Source organism: Siniperca chuatsi, linkage group LG6 (assembly GCF_020085105.1).
Source record: "Siniperca chuatsi isolate FFG_IHB_CAS linkage group LG6, ASM2008510v1, whole genome shotgun sequence".
In the NCBI taxonomy this organism is placed as follows: domain Eukaryota; kingdom Metazoa; phylum Chordata; class Actinopteri; order Centrarchiformes; family Sinipercidae; genus Siniperca; species Siniperca chuatsi.
In genome coordinates, this window is record NC_058047.1 from 27,415,151 (window position 1) to 27,440,673 (window position 25,523).

Here is a 25,523-nt window from a genome sequence, read left to right on the forward strand (position 1 = left end):
TGAAAGACATGGCCGTTTACCAGGCAGCAAGGATTTAATGAATATTGCTACTGAGTTGCATTATGGGAAGCGTAGCATCCAGCATTTTTTTTTTTTTATCTTGAACCATACTTAGGACTAAAAGTCAGGCCTCTGCTGCTTTGATTTTTACCAACCTTTTTTTTAAATGTGTCTCTCACAAGTCACAAACAAATAAACAAACAATAATGAGTCATTTTTTAAACATTAAAACTTTTACCCCTGTTACAGTTTGTTTTATATTGTATTACAACTTTATTCTCAAAATAATCTCAACTTTTTTCTTGAAATATATTATAAAATTGTGATCTCTCTCTCATAACTTTATTATTGCAACATGGCCTCATAAAACTCTGTTGTATATGCGGCAGACTGCTCTCCCCTTATTGATATAAATGAAAAAATAATACGTGTTATTAATTTTTACATGTCATGTACTGTATGTACAGTACGTGTAAACACACTGGATCAGTCTCCTTATATCTCATCCTCTTTTGATCCCCTCCTGTTTGTCCCTCTCTTCAGAATTCATCACCTGACAACGCAAATAATAATCTGTGTGCAACTTACGGACAGTGGCTCCATGCAGCCCTCTCAAGGCCTGTTTGTTCCCTGCTAATCATCCTCTCCCTAATGTGAACGAATTAAGGACCGCCTAACAATGCCTTTCCTGAAGTCACTGATTAAAGGAACACTTGACATGATACAGACTCCTTCCGCTGCCACAGGTGGCTGTGAAGAGATTTCCTTGAAGCCAGACATTGAACAGCATGTGCTCCACTTGTACTATTTCAGCCTGTCAAACTGGCTGACACAGTGATTGCCATCAATTGAGTGTCACTCACATATGTTAGGAATCAGTTGTTTTACGGTGTACAAATGTATAGTCAGATGGATGCTATGGGGGTCTTACCGGATAAGGTCCAGCAGAGCATCAGCAGAACTCATGATAGGCTTGCTGCTGTCCTCAGAGTCTTCTTTCTGGGCTGCACCACCTGGGTGGATGATGGAGACCATGATGATCCCCACTACCACGGCCACAAAGGTGGTCCACAGGTAATATGACACTGTGATCAAACCGAGCCGACTGGAACACTTGGCGTCGAGGGCTGCCAGTCCTGACATCAAACTGGAAGAGGAAACGTTATCACGTTAGACCGACAGTTGGCGCGTTTGACAATTTAGAGATGGATATTTTCATAATGTATGTTGAACCATGTTATAGCAAATGCGTCAATGCAATTCATAAGTAAGAAATTCATAATTTCCTGTGCTCGCTACTTTGACAGTCAACTTATGTTGATAATGTTGTGAGGTGTAAAACCATGTATCTTTAAAATGTCAGCTTTTCAGCAGCTTGGTAACAGTGGATTACTGAGTGAAGCCAATGCATTTAAAAAGGGTTTTATGAGGCTAAGCCCTCAGACAATATTCTTAGCCTATAGGAGGATGTAGTCCTTCAATCAATCTGAAAACGTCAAACATAAAACTTGGACATTCATGTTGAGAAAACAATCTCACCACCATTCTTTGCCTCTGAAGAGCCATCCTCAGGCCACACAGGGCACACAAGGGATTCAGAGGTCTAAACTGCTGCTTCTAATCCATTCAGTAGTTCTAATGATTTATTCACATCGCATGAAATGTGTTGGAGATAAAGTACAAGGATTTGAGACTCAGGTCTGCATGTTAAATTTATACATCAATAACCAGTAACCACCAGAGGATCTACCAGTAACCACATACAGAATCTTAATCTCAGCCAAACTGGCATCACATCAGTGTTGGTGGTGTTTGTTGGATTTCTCTTGTGAATGTAAGGATCAATGCTTAATCCCCCACTGATTTCAGTCAGGGACAGAATACAACACACACACACAGTGAAGAATACAGTAAATGCTCAAAGCAGCTGTGCCATATTACCTCCGCCAAAGAGGTTATGTTTTCGGTGCCATTTGTTTGTTTGTCTGTCAGCAGGATTACGGAAAAACTACTGGCCTAATTTTCATGAAACTCGGTGGAAGGGTGTAGCACGGGCCAAGGAAGAACCCATTAGATTTTGGAGCGGATCTGAATCACGGTGCGGATACACAAATTATTTTTCATTTTCGTTAACATTGCGAAATATATCAATTGTAACACTGGTGTCTATGGCAAAATGAACTGAATTCATGATTTATTAGTCAGACTTAGAGGAAAGCCAATACATTATATCCAGCATATGAACAAACTACTGTCTTTATTACTTGGTGCTTTTGTTTATATACTTCATAACCAGTGCTATAAACCTGCTGTTGTTTCTTGACTCCTTTTTTTTAATTATTTGTAAGAGAGATATCTTACTCTGAATTTAACGTGTCATTTATAGAGATGAAAACTAGAACACACAGAACATCAAGACTTTCTTTACTGAATGTGCAAATTAAATTTCCTCACAGCAACAACTCTGATGAAGATGGTTTGCATGAAAACACCAGTTAATTTGCATTTCAATTACAAAACAGATGGCCTGTGAGCTCCAGTTCCCTCCTTTATTATCAGCACAATCAGCAATGGCCTTTCATTAGTATATTATTATATTTACCACATACAATATACAAGAAATATTTATTTATCATTTTTCAACACAGGGTTGTATGATGAAATTTTGATTGTAGTTCCCTTTATGCTACTCACACAAATTTTGTGTACAAAAATGATATACAGTGAATATATAATAAGTAGGGCATAGAAATGAAAACTAGTTTACACGGTGGAGTGCTGAGGATGAATTTAGCTCTCACAGCCTGAGGGAAGAAGCTGCCCTGAAGTCTGGTGGTATGACAGCAGATACTTCTGTGTCTCTTTCCAGATGGCAGCAGGGTGAACAGGCTGTGGCTGGGGTGGGTACTGTCTCTTAGTGTCCTTTGGGCTCTGCGCAGGCACCTCATCTCACCGATATTACTGATGCTTTGTAGGTTGGTACCAACGATCTTCTGAGCGGCTGAAATCACCCGCTGCAGAGCCCTCCTGTCCTGGGCCGTGCACATCCCATGCCAGTTTGTGATGTTTCCAGTCAGGATGCTTTCTATTGCTCCTCTGTAAAAGTTAATAAGAACTTCGCATCGGAATTTTGACTTCTTAAGTTTCTTTAAGAAATACAGCCATTTCTGAGCTTTCTTGACCAGGGTGGAGATGTGAGAGGACCATGTCAGGTTCTCTGTGATGCTGATTCCCAGGAACCTAAAACTGTTCACCTGCTCCACCTCAGCTCCACTGATGTAGACCGGGGTGTGTGTCTTTGCCTCCTTTTTCCTAAAATCAACGATCAGCTCCTTGGTTTTGCTGACGAGCAGTAGCTTGTTCTCTGTGCTCCACCCTGCAAGATTGTTTCCTCCTGATATGAAGTCTCATTGTTGTTTGAAATCCGGCCGATGACGGTGGTGTACAGCGTGAACAGGAGGGGGCTGAGCACACGGCCCTGGGGGGCTCCGGTGTTGAGCACTAGAGTGGAAGAGGAGTAACCGCCAATCCGAACTTATGTTATGAGAATAACTCAGTGTCACTATTCAGGTTGTCCACACAAGCCTTAATAGAAAGTCAGGATCAAGTGTCAGCCATTCATATTTGCTGCCAGGGGCTGACATTTGATAAGCTCTGGTAAAGGTACATGCGTACTGACAAAATTAAGATCTGTGGTAAGATGTGGTAAATGGTGAGAAACTCCAAATGACCAAACCTTTTTTAAAGTGCTAAAATCATCGGAAATATTAACAATTGCCACATTTAAGGATCTCTCTCTTTTATTACAATCATTCTTGAATCCACTCATTGCACTCACATATTGTAAATTGTTTTTCATATAGTAAATGAGATACCTAATTAATGACTTAATTATCAAAAGGAAAACATCTGAGGGCTGTTTGCCAGACTATTAAAGGTTTACCATTTTTTATTTTATCTGTTGTCTATTCTAGCTGCTGGAGCCTGAGATATCAAAATCCAGAAGATGGTGTAGTGAGGGCTTTATTCAAAGTTTGGACATGGGGGGAAAAATTTTATATTTGATCTGTAAACACCACTTTATTGTTAATGTTTCCCCTTTCTCTATCTGGCTGTAGTGCTGCACTGGTGATACTGCCTCCAGGAAATAGTCATATGCTCGCACTCTAAAGTCCGACACTGACAAAGGCCCCTGCCATCTCCCGCCTACTCTGCTTTTATATGTTACTAAACTAACTACCAGCTATCAATGGAAGCATTACAGCCCTAAGCATTGTTGAAAATCTATTTGAATACTGTGTGAGAAAGTTTAGCTTTAAGCAGTGCAGGTGGTGACCGACTGCGTTTCCCCTTGGGGCCTACTGTAGCTGTATGCACTGGCTGTTGAGACCGTTCAGTACTACAAACTCCTACGCATACTCGCTGCCCTTGACATTTCACCATTTATGCCAAACTGCAGCCCGTACGCTGAAGAATACCAAAGAGACCGTTTGGGGGCTTCAGGGCTCGACAGATTCTTTTATGTTCCAGAGTCAAACAGTAAACTCTGAGCTGGTTAGCCTGTCGATATTATTCCTGCTGCCTGCAGCCTTTGGCCAGACTCACTACTGCAGTTTGGTTGATGGTTAGACTATATTTTGTGGCTGTTACTGATAATAATTGTTTTGCATATTGATTGAAATACTTTTAACATCTCAAAGTAATTTTTTATTCCTGCTACTGTTATGATACAACATTAATATGAGTTGGAGCATATCCTGTTAGTGTGCCTGCACTCCTAAGGCCTGAAACGTGTGCAATACCTGATACTCGAACAATGCATTTTTTATTGCACTTCATATCTTCTTGCTTGTCATGTTTGACAGCATACTATTTCCACTCCACCCTGCTGTGAACCTACAGTATTTGAAAATACTGTACACCTACATACAGGATTATAACTCACAGAATATATCACTGAAAACTCATAATGTGTCAAGCTAAAGGGTGAATGGGTTAAAGCTGTGAGGGTAATAATAAAGTGCGGGGGACAGACATCAGTACCTGGACACGACCAGTGGGAGAATCAGCATCTTCAGCATCCTCATCAGCAGCTCTCCAGGAAACTGGAAGTACTTCACCTCCTGTCAGCAGAGATAAGTAGAAATTACAGTCAGGTAATTTTAGGAAGAGACAGCTATTGAAAAGAAACTTGACGTTATTCAAAAAAATAATGGAAGGAGCAAGGCATTGCACTGCCGCAGCTGAAAATGAGCACACTGACTGCAACATCATGAAGAGGAAAGGAAGTGCGAAGAATCTCTTTTTCTATATTAACAAATTTATGATTACAAATGACCCATGACTTGGTGAGGAAATGAGAAAGGCTGAATCATCTCTTGAAAAGTCTCTGTGGAAGTCTAAAATAAAATCCACTTAGTTCTGAGGATGTACATGAGGCACTGGACCATTTTCCTTCATCTTTTGGCCATTAAAATCGACCTGCTTTACAGGCATGGTTACTTATTGTTAGATTTCTCTTGTGAATGTAAGGATCAGTGTTTAAAGGATAACTTCACATTTTTTTCACGTGTGTCTTAAAACAATCCTTGCATGCCCATATGTACACTGAGGGTGATTGTAGCCAGCTGAAGGAACAGCACATCACAGTACGTCATATGAGCACAGGTGGCACAGAGACAGTACAATACCTGATATTCACCATGAGGGAATGAAACTGTAAAGCAACATAAAACCTGCTGCTGTGAGAAGCAGAGACGGTGGTTACACAGTCTAACAGTCCAACATAGAGCAGAATAGGAGAGAAACAGCTCTCCATGCACCCAGAGGCACCCAGAGGGAGGGCGCAAAGTTACAGCACCACAAATAACAATCACTCTATACAGAGTGAGTCATAGAAAAACAAGAGACATCCTGTAGATAGAAATGAATGAAAGAGCAGGGGGGAGTTATTGGATAATTAGAATAGTTATAATTAGAATTAGAATAAGTTCTCTTTCAAATCAAACAATACTTTGCACTCAACTGCATTTATAATTTTTTTTGACTCAAACATTGCTTAACCATGTGATCTGCTACTTCAGCAGGCCTGCACCTTAAGAATAAATATTAATGGGGCCACTACAGAGAATTGCAGATGAACATTTAACAGACGCAAAACAATGGCAAATTGCACTCAGCTGCAAAACTTTATGGCCGTGATTGTGCTGTATTATCATTAGCGCAATATCATTTGTGAATTGGGCCTTGAGACGGCGCAGATGATGTTGCAAATGATACGCAATTCATGGTGCTATCAGCGGCCACAATTCATTCTTTGTGAATTCGCCCCTGAAAGTAGTACTATTGGTGGTTTTAATTGTTCCTCCTGTCTATACTGGCTGAAAAGAGTGTATGGGATGAATCCACAGTCTTCAGTCTGTCCTCATTGTCAACTAGGTTGTTACTTTCTTTTAACATTTTGTTGATATTATTATACTATTAGTATATTATATTAGTATACTATTATTTTTATGCTTAATTTTAGTTCAGTAAGCAGAGAAATTTGACTCACATTATTTTTCCCATTGTGGCTAATATGTATTTTTAAGTGAGCCTTTCTTTTGATGTTTCTTTGTTACAGAACTTGGCTGTGGCCACCAAAAGTCAGACTGAAGCTGGATTTACTTTTGTTAAGAGATTACTATGGCGGCTATATGGATAAGCTCTGTTACTAACACCCTGCACACCTTAAACATTTTAACTACACATTGAGGCAACGGTGACTACGAAGATACCACATGGAGACCTGGAAGAACTGTGATTGGTCAGCTTGTGTTTTCTGATGCCGGTCGAGATATACTGATTGTGAAGATTGTCAACATCAAGCAAGTTGAAGAAAGGCTCAGTAATCAGTAACACTAGACATGCAGTATTTTGGGATCTAGCAAATACATTGCCAGTGCCTGTATTTATTTATCTATTTATACAGTTTAAAGTTACAGGGACAGTGCTCATTAATAGACATTTCTGTAGGCTAAATGTGCCACTTTAGCCATCTTGGCTAATTTTCAACTACAGTCCCTGGGCAGGTGTGATGACAGCTACCAAAGACTCACAATTACTCTGAATTTTAAAGTTGCAATGACAGATTTCTTTTGGCCACTTGGGTGCAGAAGACTAGGCTCAACAAGCTGAAAAACGTAGCCCTAAAATATATTTTCTCCTTATGAAGTTGATATGGCTAAGGTGTTAGCAAACAGTTCTCTATTTACGCATCCAGCAGACAGAGCAAACTTTGCATTTATTTGGAGTCGTGTTTCTGACCACCTGACAAATGTCAGTGCGATATTCACTCACCTTTTAGCTTTGATTTAGCCTCCACTAACACCTGAAAGCTCTTTAGCTGCTAAGTGCTCCACTATATTCACCAGCTAGTTGCTAAGATTGGCTGCCATTTGGTGCTGGGCAGGTAGCATACAGGAAGTTAATCAGACCTTTTTTGCTGAAAACAGCTGCCTGTTGCTAGAAACTCATTAATGAAAATGTAATTTGGGGGCCATAAAACCAAAATAATGAACTGAGGGGAACTGCAGAGTCAGGTGATAATTATCCGTGTGTTCATCACTACGAGTGACATCTTCACATCACACATAGTCATTTGATCCATTGTTAAAATGATTAGTTTCAATGATTGCACGTAAATAGGTAGCTTCCCATTATTGCTCTATATTACAAAGTGAGTGATAGGATGTAAACACATTTATGCTGTATAATATAACACAATACTACCTGTTAATTAACAAAGTAACAGTTGTATTACCAGGGAAGTCTAACATAAGCAACTGATTGTGCTGTATCTATGTTTGCTAACACTTCAGTGCTAACTATTAATTATAAGGTCCCAGAGCTGAATATTACATTATTCACCTAAATTTTAACTCCATGTTCCACACATGTGCCATCAAACTGTATAAAGACTATATTTAGACTACTGTATATTTTTGTAACAGTTTGGCTTAGTTTGTTTCTGATATGGAGCTCAGAAGTGGACGTCCTGTAAGGAAAAAGGTATTAATTGCATAGTTCACAAACCATCTTTTTGACATTTTTGTGTTTTTCAGAGGAAAAGTTTAGGTTTTATTTTATTCAGAAATGAAACCCATAGTTAGTCAACAATATACTATATTATACACATATACACATTTTCTTGTTTTCACTCTGTCATGGCACCACTCTCTGCTTTTCACACTGCATGTAAAGTATTTGGTTGAGTTGCTTACAAAGGATACAAGCCTTATAGAATAACACTGGCAAAATCTCTATTGTGATATTGTGTCAGAGAGCTTGAATAAAAGTGTTGCCCTGAATAAAAATGCAAATCCATGAATGCAGAGCACAAAATCACCATACTGCTACGTGACAGATAGACATGCTGATCAGTTGACTACGACTTTGTTTTAAGGCAAGAAACCCCTTCCCACTGACTTTGAGACACTCCCAAAGCAAGATCACAAGTCTCTGTTGTAAAAACTAGATTTTGTTGTTTATTCCAGTCACAGTCCTCTATTACTCAGTAGGCTGTGTGCTGTGCCAGAGACTTGCATAGGAGGAAGAAGAAGGTTAGAGATAGAAAAGGGAGTTTTTCTATCAGCTAAACACAGACAGGTAAATCTAATTTGAAATGAATTGGAGAGCAGCCATAAAATATCACAGAAAAAACTCCAGTAATGTCTGCAAGGCCCAAGAGTTTTGGGTGACAGTTTGGGCAGAAGTCTTCAGATCTCACAGGCTTTTTGTGTAATTGTTTCAGTGTCCACTGGGCTAAACACTGGCCTCTGTCCAGAGAAGCAGTGGACAGCTGTTCTCTATCAGCTCTGTTGTCCCATCCTCTGCCGCCAGACCTCATATCTCCACTCTGTCAAAATGAAGTTGGCAGTTTATCAAGAGTTTGAAAAAGCCTCTTTCCTCCCAAGTCATCTCTGTGGTCACGGTGTGGTTTAGTCGAGTCAGTGCTTGATGATACTGCACTTTAAAGTGTAATTGTCCTTCACGCACTAGAGATGCTTCGTACACCCACAATCTACCCTAACCACCACCTTACAACTTCCGTGTGGTACAAAAACTTAGCACTTCCTTCATTGGCAAAAATGTTGCCAATAAACATCATAATCCATTGAGTGATTACATTTCCCTCAAGCTTATTTGGCAAAACAAATTAATAGTATATACATGTAATTTCTAGGAGACAGGGTAGCATGACCACCTGTAAAATATTTCGAACAATTATTGCCCCAGGTTATATATGTTACCTTAAAGAGGCTATAATCACTAATGTATGCTAAACAAATTAGCTTTAACAACTATATAAAGTGATATATAAGGCCCTACATGGACTAAATGACATAATTCACCAAATCCTGTTTGGTAGTGGGTGTTAAGCACACTGTGCACAGGGTAAGGTTGACTCACTCCTTTTAAGGCGCCTGTGGGTAACCATAGCAATGACAGTGCCGGATGGTGTAAAAGCGGATGTTGTGTCACCACCTTTGTTTTTGGGTATTGCTGGTGTGTGTGTGAATAAACGGCCACACAGAGGTGTAGCCAAAAGAGAAGTTGCCTGTCTCATTAACTCCTACAATATACTGTATGTCAATGTTGTGTTTACAGCTTGTTTCTGTTGCCCCCAAATGACCAAAAAATCTGTTATTGCAGGTTTAAGCACACCAACAAATCATCTAAAAGCAGCTCGAATGAACCCCCTTTTTACATAAGCCCACACTCAACCCTTCTGATGTAAATTACAGACCTGTCTCTCTTCTTCTATTTCTGTCTAAAACACTTAAGCGTGCTGTCTTCACTCAACTGTCTGCATTTCTCTGTGGTAGTCAGCCACCTTCCTCCTCCCCAGCCCTGTGTTCTCTGTTGTGCTCTCCTTCCCTGGTGTGTCTTGTGTGTCCCCGACTCGTCGTTGGATGTGTGTGTGTGTATGTCTTCTGGTCTGGCTCCGTGGTTTTCCTGCCTGCTTCTGATCACCGGCACACCTGTCTCCAATCTACCATCAGTCTCCACTGCTCAAATACCAGGATCTCCCACAACACCAACGGCATGTTTTGTTGCCTTGTTTTTGATCGTGTTTTGCTCTGCCTCGGGATTATCGTGTACTGGTGATCACAGTTCCTGCCTTTGTCTGGATCCCTGTCAGCCTGCCTTCCTGCCTCTCTAACAACTCCACCACGGAGCCAGACCCTTTGTGACCCTCGGTTTAGACCCACGTGGCGTCTAGTCAGACGGGTGACCACTGCTTCAGTCTCCACGCCGGAACCATCTTTACTTCCCTGGAGTTACAAAGTACGATGCCGAAGGATTTGCTCCAAAGAATTATGCCCCTTCCAACTATTCCTGCTGACATTCCAATAAAGTGTGAATTGGTTGTAAAATATTGCTAGTGTGTTCTGCATCTGTGGGTTTGAAATATCGTACAATACGACATTCTCCACCAGAACAACCTTCTTGACCTCCACCAGTCTGGTTTCAAGGCAGGTGACTCAACTGAGACTGCCCTCATTGCTGTCACAGAAAATTTCACACTGCTAGAGCTGCCTCCCTCTCCTGTCATCATCTTGCTGGACAGCAGCATTTGACATGGTGAACCACCAGTTCCTCCTCTCCACCCTCCAAGAACTGGGAGTCTCAGGCTCTGCACTCTCCCAGTTCACATCCTACCTCAAGGACTGCACTTACAGGGTAACTTGGAGAGAATCTGTCTGAACCTTGTAGCCTCACTACTGGGGTCCCTCAGGGTTCTGTTGTGGGTCCCATCCTCTCTTTACACTAATTCACTCAGCTCTGTTATTCAATCACATGACTTTTCCTACCACAGCTATGCAGATGACACTCAACTAATTCTGTCTGTTCCCGGTCTAAAACCTAGGTGGCAGCATGAATTTCTGCATTTCTGGCTGACATCTCTCAGTGGATGTCTGCTCACCACCTGAAGCTCAGCCTCAAAAAGACTGAGCTGAGGGATCTCCAGTCCATGACCTCTCCATTACCATTGAGAACTCTGTGGTGTCCCCGTCTCGGACTGCAAGGAACCTGGGTGTGACACTGGACGACCAACTGTCCTTCACTGCCAACATCGTTGCGACAACCTGCTCGTGCAGATTCATCCTCCACAACATCAGGAGGATACATCCGTTCCTCACCCAGGAGGCAGCGCAGGTTCTGATCTAGGCTCTTGCCATCTACCACCTAGACTACTGCAACTCACTCCTGGCTGGTGTGCCTGCATGTGCCATCCGACCTCTGCAGCTCATCCAGAATGCAGCAGCCCAGCTAGTCTTAAACCTACCCAAGTTCTCCCACACTACACACTCCTCCGCACCCTGCACTGGCTACCAGTGGCTGCTCGAATTTGATTCAAGACACTGGTACTTGCCTTCCGTGCTGCAAATGGCCAAAGCTCATCCTACATCCAGGACATGGTCAAACCATACACCCCAGTCAGTCCAGTACACTCTGCTACTGCCAATCAGCTTGCTACTCCCTCACTACAAGGGGGGCCCAGCCAACACTGTACAAAATGTACAACTATTTGCGGTCCTGTCATGGTTTTGGGTTTGTGTCTACTTGATTTCCTGTTTTATTTTGAAAAACTCCCCTTCCCTCATGTGTCTGGTAGTTTTGCTTCCTGTCATTGATTGCTTTGATTAAACCAGTGTCAATGTGTATTTAGTCTATGTTCTTCGATTTGTTCTGTCTTTTGTTGTACCTCTGTCAAGCGCCCTGGTTTGTTGTTTCCCTGTACTTTGCCTGTTTTTAGATTTTTGCCTGCCCACCATTGGATTTTGTTTCTTAGCTACTGTAGCCTGCCTTCTCCAGTGTAAGCCTTTTTGTTAATAAATAGTAATCTGCGCCAGCTCTGCCTGCTAGTCAGCTAGATGGAACAAGCTCCCCATTGACATCAGGACAATAGAAACTCTACACATCTTCCATCACAGACTGAAACTCAGTTCAGACTGTACCTTGGCCCATTCAAAAACCAAAACTCTCTATCTTTTATTGTTTCTAAATGTAGCACTTGAAGCAGTTCAGCATATTTGATGAAGGTGATGTACTTGCATGATTCTTGCAAAATTTTGGAATGTATCCACATGGGTGAAATACACTTATTTTAAGTCACTTTGGATAAAAGCGTCAGCTAAATAAATATAATGTAATGTGTTACACCTGCAGCCACTAGAAGACTAAATGGAGTCAAATTAAGACAAAATCTTGAAGAGCAACTACTGTAGTGCACAGTTTCACAGATTGATCATTTAAGAGGAAACTGATCTTCTAACAGGTCAGTGAGCAAGCAAACAGCTAAAGTGACTCTGCAATGGCTTTTAAAAACAGTCAGCAAGTCCCTGCCAAAGTGCAAACTTAATTCCAATGAAAATTGGTAGGATGATATGAAGACAACATTTAACAGGCATTACCCATCCAAGTAAGCAAACCGTAAGGAATAGATAACAGAAAAGATGACATTTCTCTCATACATTGTTACGTTGCCTTTGCAGTTATGTAGCAGCAGTAATGTTATAAGTCTTGGCTATGAAGTCCCAAGTCAAGACCAAAAAGTTAAAAGGCATGTTCAAGGCAAGTCCTAAATGTTGTGTTTTAAGTTCTCATGGAATTAGGAAGTCCATCTGTTTTTTGGTTGAAAATAATTTAGGCTTTATATCTAAATGTGATAATCTGGGGTATCATCTTTTGTCAGACAAGAAGCTGCAACTCTTACAAAGACAGTAGTAATATCATATTACGATACTATAGATATTTTATGTTTTATTATAACAGCTTGGATTAAGTAAGACTTTGTTATTTACTACTACTGAGGTGGGATGAGCAAGAGGAAACCGCCATGGCTGTTAGGCTGAGACACTTCACACTCCAGGTGTCGGCGTTTTTGTGTACCCGGCAGAAGCGTCGCTAGAAACTTCGTCTTAAACCATCATAAATTGATATTTTATCGAGTTTTTAAGCCAGGTTTTCTAGGCCACACTGCTTTCCTGGCCACCGCTTTACCTATATGTTCTAACTTGGAAAAAGTTTTCAGTCATCGGACGTGTGGATCTTAAGTAATTTTAAGCTGGCTGCAACTCCACGTGGTTTACCGGACTGCCTCCACTGCTGCTAGCTTAGCTAGGTTTGTTTTTAGCCCGGCGACTAGGCTAGCCGGTCGGTTTTACCAAGGATTTTAAGCTTGTAGCACTTTTATGGACTTTACTGTGGACTTTAAGCTCTGAAGCACTCTCACGGACTAAATGATGGCTGAGTGTTGATATTGTTGTGTTGTCACCTTACCGTCTCAAAGCTGAGGAGAAGTATCGCCTGTCTGGAAGCCGAGCTCAGAGAAAAAGACAAGCTCATCCTGGAGTTCTCCACCGTCGCCTCGGCCCAGGCAAAACACCTGGCGGTCCTCAGCTCCTCTGGCTGCGCAAGCCGAATGCGACCATCCCATCTCACTCCCGGACTGCTCCACTCCAGCACTGGACAATGATCCCACTCTTCCGTGGCTCGGCTCCATCATCACTGGCGCCCCGGAGCATGAGGCCGCTTCAGCTAAGCCTGATGACCCGTGGCTCCTCATGGGTGCGAAGCACAAAGCCATGGCCATTTCTACCCCGTGCCGAGCCCCAGTGGATGCACGGTCACTCGCCGGCGGGGGTGATGAGAAGGCTCCGGTGAGTACGACTCCACGCCAACCGGAGCACTGGACCGTAGCCTGTAAGGACAGACATGGTGCAAAGCGCCCAACTCCTCCACCTTCACATCGGGACCTCCCGCTGGCCAACAGGTTTGACATCCTGGACACGCAGGACTTTCCTCCACTGGAGGGACGCCCCCATCTTCCAGCAGCCAAGTCTTCCTCCTCCTCTCGCCGCAAGTTACTGAAAGAGGCCGTGATCAGGAGAAGCTCTGGGGGTCTCATTCGTCCTGAGACGGCAGCGAACACCTCTGCTGAGGAGGACGCCGCCCCCTCGCCGCAGCAGTCCCCGGCCACAACTATCCCAGGGACGGCTGATGGGACTCGGCGGGCTCCACGATCATCGACTCTGCCTCCTCTCATCCCCCCAACCACGCTGATCGTTGGAGACTCCATAGTGAGGAATATCCGCTTCGCCAATGCGCTCACACGCTGCTTTCCCGGAGCTACGACATCCTCGAAAAGCTCCCCGGACTTCTGGCTGCACTCCCGACGACTATCACGAAAATCATAGTCCATGTCGGCACCAATGACACCGCCCGTCAGCAATCGGAGCTGACGAAAGCAGACTTCATCCGCCTCTTTGACCGGCTCAACAGCACCGGAAAGCATGCTTTCATTTCGGGTCCAATTCCTACACTGGGTTGTGGAATTGGCCGTTTTAGCAGGATCCTCAGCCTTCATACCTGGCTCCAGTCTGTCTGCAGCACCCATGACGTTGGTTTTATTCACAACTTTAACTTATTCTGGGATCGTTCTTCCTTGTTTGCACGAGATGGTCTTCACCCAAACAAGTCTGGTAGTCGCATGCTGGCGGCTAACCTGTCCTCCTCACGTAGTTGACTATTTACATCACCTGTTTCCCCTCGCTCTTCTTCTTCCTCTACTCTGCCCACCATAAACAGCCACGTACTCTCTGCTGTCACTACCGCCCCCTTGTGGACTGATCATAGTGCTGCTATCTGGAGCCCGGCTGCCTCTAGTGCCACCTTTAACATTCCTGTGGTAATTTCGGACAGGTCCTTAGTGCGAAACAGACACAGCGACAATAATAACTTAATAAAGATCCGGGCCAGAACCCGACCTCCAGTCTCAACATCAAATCTGAACCAGCACAGACTTTTTAAGATGGCTCTTCTGAATGTAAGATCCCTCTCTAACAAAACGTTTATTTTAAATGACTTTATCTCTTCTACTGAGTTAGACTTTATGTTTTTAACTGAATCCTGGTTACATCCTGGTGATCACAGTCAGCTGGCTGAATTGTGCCCTCCTGATTATGACTGCTTTAGTTGCCCTAGGGTCTGTGGTCGAGGTGGGGGCCTTGTTACTGTCTATAGGAAGCATTTTAAGTGTGACCTCATAGCTTGCAATGATTTTTCCTCCTTTGAAGTGCTCATGTTTAAACTTGGTGGCCCCCTCCCAGTCATATTTGCTATTATATATCGCCCCCCTAAACCAGCTGGCTCCTTCTTGTTGGAGCTCCCTGAGTTTTTATCCAGTCTTGTGTTAAATTATGATAGAATTGTTCTTTGTGATGACTTTAATATTCACGTTGATGACTCCTCTAATGCCCTTGCTGCTGATTTTTTAAAATATCACTAACTCTTTCAACTTACAACAACATGTGTCTGGCCAAACTCATTCCCGTGGCCACACCTTAGACCTAGTCTTTACTTTGGGCCTGAAAACCCCATCTGTGGAAACCAGGGACATGTTTGTATCTGATCACCTATGCATTGTTTTCAATTATGAATTAGAGGCTGCCAGTTCTGTCTTATCCCGCTCTAAGTACACACGCGTCCTTAATGAGCATAGTGCCTCAAAATTCTGTACACGGTTCAATCCTCCGGGCAGTGTGTTTCCCGATTCCTCCAACACCAACGATTTGGTTGATTATTTTAACTACCAGTGTTCTTCAACATTAGATCTCATAGCTCCTCTTAAAAATAGACAAAACTCAAAGACTAGAAAACAGCCATGGTTAAATGACAGTATTCGTAGCTGTAAAAAGAATTGCAGAACGCAGATGGAAGAAATCACGTCTCCAGGTCCACTTTGTGGCCATGAAAGAGTTATTACGCCTTTATAATAGGATGGTGAAGGATGCAAGAACATGCCATTTCTCTGCACTTATCTCTGCCCATCAGCACAACCCCAGATTCCTGTTTAAGACTGTGGATCAGTTAGTTAACCCTGCCTCTCCTTGTGCCCCTGCTGAGTGTGATGCTGATTGTGAAAAGTTTCTTTTGCACTTTGCTGGTAAGGTGGAGTTAATAAGATCTGATATCACCCCAATCCTGCCTTTTTAGATGTGGATCACCCGCTCAGGGATTCTTTGAGCAATTTTTCTGCTGTTACTCTGCCCGAACTCGCAGAGACATCATGTCTCTTATGAGAGTATCCTCCAGCCCTCTGGACAAAATCCCAACTAGGTTTCTATTGGAAGTTATGGATTGTATTGCGCCCCTTTTACAAATTATTTTTAACAGCTCGCTGTCTACTGGCTGCGTCCCTGATTTCTTTAAAACAGCTTGTGTCCAGCCAGTCTTAAAAAAACCTGGGCTTGATCCCACCCTCCTGGATAACTACCGCCCAATATCCAAATTGCCTTTTATTTCGAAGATTCTCGAAAAACTTGTATCTAAGCAGCTCCTTGCTGCTGTGGAAAACAATAATACCTTTGAAAAGTTCCAATCTGGCTTTCGTCAACACCACAGCACTGAGACAGCCCTTCTCAAAGTCACTAATGACCTTTTAATGAATGCAGACGCAGGCATGTGTTCAATTCTTGTGCTGTTGGACATAAGTGCTGCCTTTGATACAATTGATCATGGCATTCTTTTAGACAGACTGAGGCACTGGGTGGGCATATCTGGAACTGCACTAGACTGGTTCGCATCTTATTTGTCCAATAGGAAATTCTGTGTTAGCATTAATAACTTCAAGTCATCCTTTTCCCATATCAAGTATGGTGTGCCTCAAGGTTCAATTCTGGGACCAATATTGTTCTCCTTATACATGCTTCCCTTGGGTGATGTAATCCGCAGACATGGTATTTCTTTTCATTGTTATGCGGATGACACACAGTTGTACCTCCCTGTCAAGCCCACTGACCTTAGTACGCTGAGTTCTCTGCAGGACTGCCTGTCTGACATAAAAAATTGGATGTCGATAAATTTTCTTCAGCTCAACTCAAATAAAACTGAAATCCTTGTTATTGGGCCCCAACACATCACTAAACAAATACTGCCATCCACTGGTAACCTGTCACAACATATCAAGCCTGTTGCACGAAATCTTGGTGTCCTGTTTGATAGCAATTTATGTTTTGAGCAACATATCACTAAGCTTGTCCAATCATGTTTCTATCACCTCAGAAACATTGCAAAAATACGATCTATTTTAAATCTTAGTGATGCAGAAACTGTTGTGCATGCTTTTATCTCCTCACGCCTTGATTATTGTAACAGCCTGTTCACTTGTCTTAATCAAAAGCTCTGACACGACTGCAGACTGTCCAAAACTCAGCTGCTAGGCTGTTAACCAGGACCAAGAAGTATGACCACATAACACCTGTTTTAGCCTCTTTACACTGGCTCCCTGTTGGTTTTAGGATTGATTTTAAGATCTTGTTGATTACTTTTAAGGCTCTTCATGGCCTGGCCCCAGATTATATTTTAGACCTTGTAATCCCTTATGAACCTTCACGTAGTTTGAGATCTTCGGGCAGGGGTCTCCTGTCTGTTCCTGAGTCCAGGATGAAAACTAAGGGGGACAGAGCTTTTGCTATCAGGGCCCCGAGGCTCTGGAACAACTTGCCCAAGAAATTAGGTTGTCTGAGTCAGTGTCTTCGTTTAAATCTCGTCTCAAAACACATTTTTATCTGAAAGCATATCCTGATTTTACGTGAACTGGCTGTTTATTTTACTGTTTATTTTATTGCTTTTCTGTATTTCATGTGTTTTATTTCTTTATATTTCGTCATTCACTGTGTTATTTTATTTTTCTTGTTGTGAAGCACTTTGTACTTTGTTTTGATAAGTGCTCTATAAATAAAGTTTTATTTATTTATTTATTTATCAGTACAGTATCTACCTGCTGATTAATAAAAGTTGTGTATTGTATAGAGTTGATGGGAGTGAGAGTGAGGTTAGGGATGTCAAGGGAGATGGGAGGACAGTGGATTGAGGGGCTGCAGGGCGAAGCGGGTGCATAATGACAGCTAAAGAGCTTTTCTGTTTGGCATTAAGCAGAGAGAGCTTAGTTTGCTGTATAAGAGCAGGATCAGCACTCACATACAGCCAGCAGAGAAGGTCTGCTCTGCTCATCTTGCACTCATGCGTATGGGTTGGTGTGTATTTGCCAGCATGTGTGTGTACTGTGTAAGTGTGTTGTTTGTGGTACACTGGGTAAGTGCAGCTGTCCAGTCAACAGGGTAGCCACAGTTTGAGAAGTTTTACCAGCCAAGCAATGGCATAACATCCACTAGGGACATGTCCATTTTTGCCCCCCCCCACACACACACATATTTTTGTAATGCAGCGAAGTATGATGTAGCTCTCTAGCGTCTGATATTCTAATGTTAGGTCCACTTGATTAGTCTACTACCCCGGTGTATGTCATCGGGTCACCGATGCGCTTATTTAACATTAATTTGATGGCTAACTCCACCCAGCTGATGCGACACCAGTGTATGAGGGGATAGTAAGTGGACCCACTGTCGCACTGTGAGTCACAGACTAGAGTGGTGATGTTAATGGTAGAGTTTTGTGATAGAAAAATAACAAATAACACTAACAACAGCAAAATTTGATGCTTTTCTTTAAAGAAAGAAAGGAGACGCGAGTTTGGCATTTTATGGGCGTAAAGAAGCCATGAATTTTAAGTTACAGTGAGAAGATATAATCATATTGTACTCTGCATAATAAAGAGTAATACACTGGACTTGAACATAAACAAAAGCTAACACTTTTTTCTCTTGATAAAAGTTTTGGCAGTGTGTGACTTTTTAAAATATATATATATATTTCATATTTTGATACATCTCTTATATGTGATTGAAGTTGCAAATGGAACATTATCTGTTGATAGTGCCATAAATAATGTGCTATAGATCTACCAGTCCTATTCTTCAAAGTACCTTAACTGAATATCACAGCATGTGATGTTTAGTAGGGTTCTGGTTTAAACATGCAGAGAGTAAGATGGCTTTTTCTGATGTATATTTACCACTTTTCTGGCAGAATGATGAACCTAAGCATGATAGCCATCTTAATCACAATGTGTTCCTTTTAAGTAGCTGGGAATATGATAATAACATGTAGAAATGCATAAAATGGTATTTAAATAATTGTTTTCTAAAATCAAACCACTATGGCTGAAGAAGAACAAAATGAAGACTTTGGAGTGGCCTAGTCAAAGTCCTGACCTGAATCCTATTGAGATGCTGTGACATGACCTTAAAAAGGCAGTTCATGCTCGAAAACCCTCCAATGTGGCTGAATCACAACAATTCTGCAAAGATGAGTGGGCCAAAATTCCTCCACAGCGCTGTAAAAGACTCATTGCAAGTTATCACAAATGCTTGATTGCAGTTGTTGCTGCTAAGGGTGGCCCAACCAGTTATTAGGTTTAGGGGGCAATCACTATTTCACACAGGGCCATGTAGGTTTGGATTTTGCTTTCCCTTAATAATAACAACCTTCATTTAAAAACTGCATTTTGTGTTTACTTGTGTTATCTTTGACTAATATTTAAATTTGTTTGATGATCTGAAACATTTAAGTGTGACAAACATGCAAAAAAATAAGAAATCACTGAAACACTTTTTCACACCACTGTATGTGAACAATTCAGTTCACGACCCAGCCGGTTGTCTACGCAAACGCGTGGTTACAAAGCAAGTATGTCTCCAGCCTTATACTGATGCTGCTGTTTATGTAATCTGTTATAAATCTCTGACAGACTTCATACTTCCCGTGCAGAACCACAAAGGCAGATGAATGTTTCAGGTGGAGGCTACGCTCTTAGACAATCACACAGCTGTAATACATGGTTTTAATACAACAGTAGTAGTAATGCTGCTTTGACAATATCGTAGAAAAGGTTTCAGTCGTAGTCATCTGGACACTGTTTTCAGAATCAAGACGTTTCGGTTTCTCAATTGAGAATGACTTCCGGATGGGAGCCGAAACGTCTTGATTCTGAAAACAGTGTCCAGATGACTACGACTGAAACCTTTTCTACAATAGAACACTCCTGGACGAATGAGGGACTACACTGCTTTGACAATAGTTTCCTCTGACCTAAATTGCTTTTTGCCAACAAGAAAACAATTACTGCAGCTATGCAGCAATAATACTGTGAATACAATTTACAATTCTAATGTATTTCCAACAATTTGACAAAATAATAGCAGTCCAACTCCATGACTGAGCAAACTACAGGCAGTGCCAAAGATTCTTCCTTGCATGGGCTTAGTTATTGATTGGTGGGGTTATGGAATATGTAGTAAATACATTAATAAACAAGGCTAGAAGCAGATGTGTGGTACTTTAAAGTAAACTATACATATCATATGCTTCTGTTGATTTCAAAGTACTGCTTACTATCAATAACAATTCCTTTTTTTAAGATAAAAAATAGTAATAATGATGAGCATTCAGATAGGACTGATAGATAGGACCCAAGCACAGACAGAAGGCAGAACATACACAACAGTCAACTTTGGAAAACTGACTGAAAAATCATAGGCAGAATAACAGAGGAACTACACAGCTCACATCCTCACAAACATGCAACACAGGAATGCCTACAAAAAGTTACATCTTTAGTGACAGAATACTCCAGCCATGAGTGCTGCTCATACGAGCTCTGAATAAAGCTCTGTTGCTGGTCTCAACTTGCTCTTCTAACTCTCTCTTGATGCCTACCTCCACTTTCTCATTTTCAACAGTTTCCCTTGTTGACAAGGTTGCTTGATCAAGAAACGATAAATTTTTTATCACCCTGCTAGGGTACAAAAGCAAGTAAAGAAAACGTTTCTCACCTGAAGTGAATAACGTGAACTCACCAAGGTGATTCCAGCTCATAGAAGGTTGTGATCCTGTCCTATTTGACAGGATTTTGTATGTCAAATGTCTGGTAATTTCGTAGTGCGGCTACGGTGGAGCTATTCTAATTTTTGGTGGGACTGTAGGCCCATCTAGCCCCACCCTAGAATTGCCTATGGGGCAGACAGCATCCACTGATGAAAAGTGTCAGATGCGGTTAAAAGCTCAGAATAAAAAACCCAGTGGACCTTGAGTCACGTTTCTTTTGTCAAACTACATTTCCAAACATCGGACGGTGACAGGATGTCATTGTACAACAGAAGCGCCAAGGTTCAACCTCCCATGACAGAAACACATACATGTAGTCGATGTCTGTGCTTTGGTCTGAAGCAAGTTAGATTTTCTCATCGGCCTTCAATAACACTGTCTTACACCTACACATACCTTGCCTGCCTTCTTTTACAAGAACATCTTGAGCCCAATCCAGAGCATTGCCTTGATTCATTAATAGTATTTGATTAGAACACTGAGCAAACTCAACTTCCTGTGACATTTCTCCCATTGAAAAGAATTTCAGTATTGGAAATGGAAAAGTATTCCAGACCAAAATAATCTTCAACACTATTATTGCTTTTAGTGCATCTGCAGCGTGGGTGGCACGTATGTGTTTGCTAATGCCTGCCTGTCTCATACAGTCTATGTTCAAATGAGAGAAGAAATGATTCTGGTTGCTGAAGGACAAAACTGACGTAATTTTTTATGGAACACATGTTACATTTTCTTATTTGGGTTCTCTTCTACAAGTTTGGACTTATGTTTGGTTTTATAGTCTCTTTTCAGTCTTTTAGTCTATTCTAATTGTTTGTCTGTTGTTTATAAAGTCTGTTGGTCTATGGAGCCCAGGAGCCCACAATCACAAACAGATCATCCACACTTCCCTGTCTGCTCTTGACCCTCAAACAGAGGGATCTGGGCTTTTATAAATTGTCTGAAAACATAAAGGTCAGTGCCTCCTGTGTACCTTGTCATGTGTCACACTGACAGGCACTCTTATTTGATGTACAATTAAGAGAAAGCATTTGTTTGATTGAATTGTAATCCCCTATTGTGACAGTAAAAGAGCCACAGGCTATTTTAAGGCCTATTTGAGAAAATGACAGCGCTTTAGTCAGAGGGGTGATGGGAGAGAAAAGGCCATAAAGCTGCTTGGTGTCTGTATTTAGAGCTATGTGCTGAAGCTGTGACATGTGTTAACTTCAGTGTATTTACTGGAAGCTTGTGGGTTTCTTTTTAGCCTGGATTTGTGCATTGATGTATTTTAGATCAGAGGGTGAATGAAACTGGTAACACTGCTCACCAATTGCTGTGGCTTGAAAGGTTTTGCTGATATGTCAGAGTTGTGCCTACTGAATGTAACCACTAAGCTAAGAGAAAATATGTGACTTTTGGAAGTTTTCCATTTAACACTTACAAACCTTCCAAAAAAAGTCTTGTTTGAAGGATTCAGCCAGTCTCATTTTCACTTTTGTGAAGTCTCTAGTTCCAGTATATGCGAAATATTAATAATGTTGAAAGTGTTTCAACTCTGAGCTATTTTGGTGTTTTTGCACGTTATAAAACCCCCTTAACATAGTTTCTCCCCTTTGTTTCCCCTATAAAAAGATTTTTTTCACATTTTCTCACATGCCCATATGTACATTGAAACAGCTTTTGGTTGCTGCAATCATTCCTCCTGTTCACACTGGCCATTAAAAGGTCCCTTCCTAACTTGTTCCCATGGAAGGGATGGTGGACAAATCCACAGTCCTCATTCTGTGCAAAAATGCATTTTAAAGTTTATCTGAAGTTATTATGAGGCTTCAGCAGTCTCAGTTAATCAAATTAATCTTCCAATGTTAGTCTTTTTAGTACGAAATTCCTTTGCTTTGTTTCCACCAACAGTGCGTACTTGTTGAGCTGTGATGGAGGGATAGAACACAAAACACTTTGGAAGATACTTTTACTTTATTTGTCTCACAAATAAACTTTATTTGTCTTTTACTTCATTTGTCTCACTCAAGACACTCAAGACTGCTGAAGCATCATATTAACTTCACTTCACTACACTGCAAGTGCATTAGGAAGGGATCTCTTAATGGTATAACGAGTATGGTTTTAAGACAGACTTGAAAAACTGTGAACCTATCCTTTAAGGTTGGAAAAACAATCTTTTTCCACACTGATGTTTGCACTAAGTGAAATATTCAAACCCAAAGATTTAATCTTTCTTGTAGATATACAATCGCATCAAATGGAAATATTCTAGATGTCTTGTGCATCATTCTAGACACATTGTCCCAGTAGTCAGACTCATATTTGGTATCTTTGGGATTTTCACTAGAATTTGAAATATAGTTATGAGGTTCTAAACAATGTTTGGCTACATAGCATGAGTTTGTGATGACAGCAGTTTGCTGCTTGTTAAGGGTTTAACCTGTTTAACAAATCACGCTTCCAATACGTACCACTGTGGTATCAAAGTCAACTGGCAGAGACTTAAAGCTTGTTTGAAATATATAGGTAATTCATCACAGTGATCATCATGTCTGCTTTTATTGTTGTCAAAGGTATGCTATTGTTGCTTTGCAAGTCTGCACTGTGTTACAATGCAACAATAACAAACTGGTATCTTTTGAAAATAAAAGCCAATGTGATTTTCACTGATATATTGCCTTTCCCAAGCAAATTTTAAGTCTATAATTTGATTTTCATACTATAATGACATAAATGGAAACCAATGGCTGCCTGGAAGGTAGGAAAAAAATGTAACATTTACAGTGGTGGAAGAAATACTCAGATACTTTACTTAAGTAAAAGCATCAATACATCAATGTAAAAATACAATTACAAATAAAAGTCCTGCATTTAAAATCCTACTTAAGTAAAATCACAGAAAAATGTAGCCTACTTAAAATATCAAAAGTAAAAGTACTTGTTTTGCAGACAAATGGCCACTGTGACTGATATATTATGACACATCATCAGATTAATACTGATGCATCAATGTGTAAGCAGCATTTTACTGCTGTAGCTGGTCATGTGTTTATATACAGTTAGGTAGTCTAGTCCAGTGGTTCCCAACCCAGGGGTCAGGCCCCTCCAAAGGGTCACCAGATAAACCTGAAGGGTCGTGAGATAATAAATGTGGTAAGAAGGAAGAGAAAAACAAAGTTTTATTTGTGAATTAATTCATTATTCATTCTGTAGATTTTTTGGGACTTTTCTCCAATCTTTGGGGTTTGGAGAATTATTTGGAGAACATATTTGGGCCTTGAACAGTTATTTAAATGAAATCATGTGAGAAGTTTAGAGAGGAAATGTCTCTCTGGTGGAACTGCTAGCAATTCATAGACATCTTTTTTCCCCTAAAAGGTTGGGAACCACTTGGTTGAAGTTTTAACAAGCTTACACATGTCTTCTGACTGACAAGTGGTAGTGTAACTGTCAAATAAATGCAGTGGCTTAAAAGTACAGTATTTCTCTCTGAAATGTCGTGGATTAGAACTTTAAAGTAGCATAAAATGGAAAAACAAGTAAAGTTAAAATTTTCCTTAAGTACAGTACTGGAGTAAATATTCTTCGATACGTTGTTACTTACAGTAAAATCCTAATAGACAATGATATGCTTTTGGAAAATGAACAGTATACATGAAATTTAGTAAAGGACAAATAATGACCAAAACCCACGGAGGTCAGCACTGATAAGTGGTCTAGTATCAGTGTGAAATTGTGGGAAACAAATGCAATGAAGCATAATAAGAGACTAAATGAGGAGAAGCACTATGGAGTGTAATGCTCTATAGGTGTTAGAGGTGTAGGGATAAGATTCTCTCCTAAACCCTATCTTCTGCATGCCTGACGTCACACATTGGGGGGGGGGCAGACTGACCTGCTCTGTGAGGCGCCGTGTCCTCAGGAAGAATCCCAAAAGACAACCAATGACCACAGCCAGCACCGACATGATGAGGAGCCCATTCTGTTTACAGACGTTCTTCACCCTCACCCACACTGCATCCAAAGCCACGGCCATTGTGAGTCACCTGTCCTGCGTTCTACCAGCAACCCATAAATGTGTCCAACCCAAAACCTAAAATCCAGGCTTGAGGAATGAAAACAGAAGCAAAAAAAAAAAAAAAAAAAGTAAAACTTCCAGGACTGGATGGGATGCTACATGAAATATCCAATCCTCCCTGATGTTTTAAAGCACCTTCGGGCTCAGCATCCCTCTCGTCCTCTCACTGCAGCAATCTGCACTAAGCTAAGAAGATCCTCTCACTTTCCAGGCATCCCCTCCCACCCTGCTCCACCCATCAGCGGCCCTGTAACCCACCGCCAGGGGGATGGAACAGCTGGCAACCATGTCCCTGGGGGTTAACATCACCAATCCTGTTAGTGTGCTACTATATTAATCAGGTCTGAGGCTGGATTAAAGATCCATGAACAATTTGAAAAAAGGTTAGCAGAGTGGAGCAACCTCACAGGCCTTCCGAACCTCGCACACTGATAAGAGAACGAGGTCTAAAAAAGTACAACACAGTACATATGATTTATTAACTGCTTTTTGAAGCACAAACACTTTATGTTGTTGATGCATAAATCAGCAAAGCAGTTTGTCCATCATTGAGCTGAATTATACAGCAATATGACATCCAACTACATTTCAAAAACACAACTATATGTAATACAGGCTAACTTAA

General features: G+C 41.3%; 1 protein-coding gene across 3 annotated transcripts in view; it reads right to left on the minus strand.

Annotated features, from left to right (window-relative positions):
* Positions 1–25,107, minus strand: part of slc1a7b (solute carrier family 1 member 7b) — a 45,646-nt gene extending 20,539 nt beyond the window's left edge. Inside the window, exons 1-3 of one of the 3 annotated variants that reach the window (XM_044199972.1) lie at positions 24,716–25,107; positions 5,044–5,123; positions 932–1,147 (exon numbers count right to left, since the gene is read on the minus strand). In XM_044199972.1, the coding sequence (XP_044055907.1) occupies positions 932–1,147; positions 5,044–5,123; positions 24,716–24,856 (437 nt within the window). In that variant the 5' untranslated portion in view covers positions 24,857–25,107. Of the gene's footprint in view, positions 1–931; positions 1,148–5,043; positions 5,124–13,329; positions 13,380–24,715 lie in introns of those variants that run through there. The other 2 variants (XM_044199973.1, XM_044199974.1) reach the window with 2 other exon arrangements.
* Between the last annotated feature and the right edge of the window lie 416 nt (positions 25,108–25,523).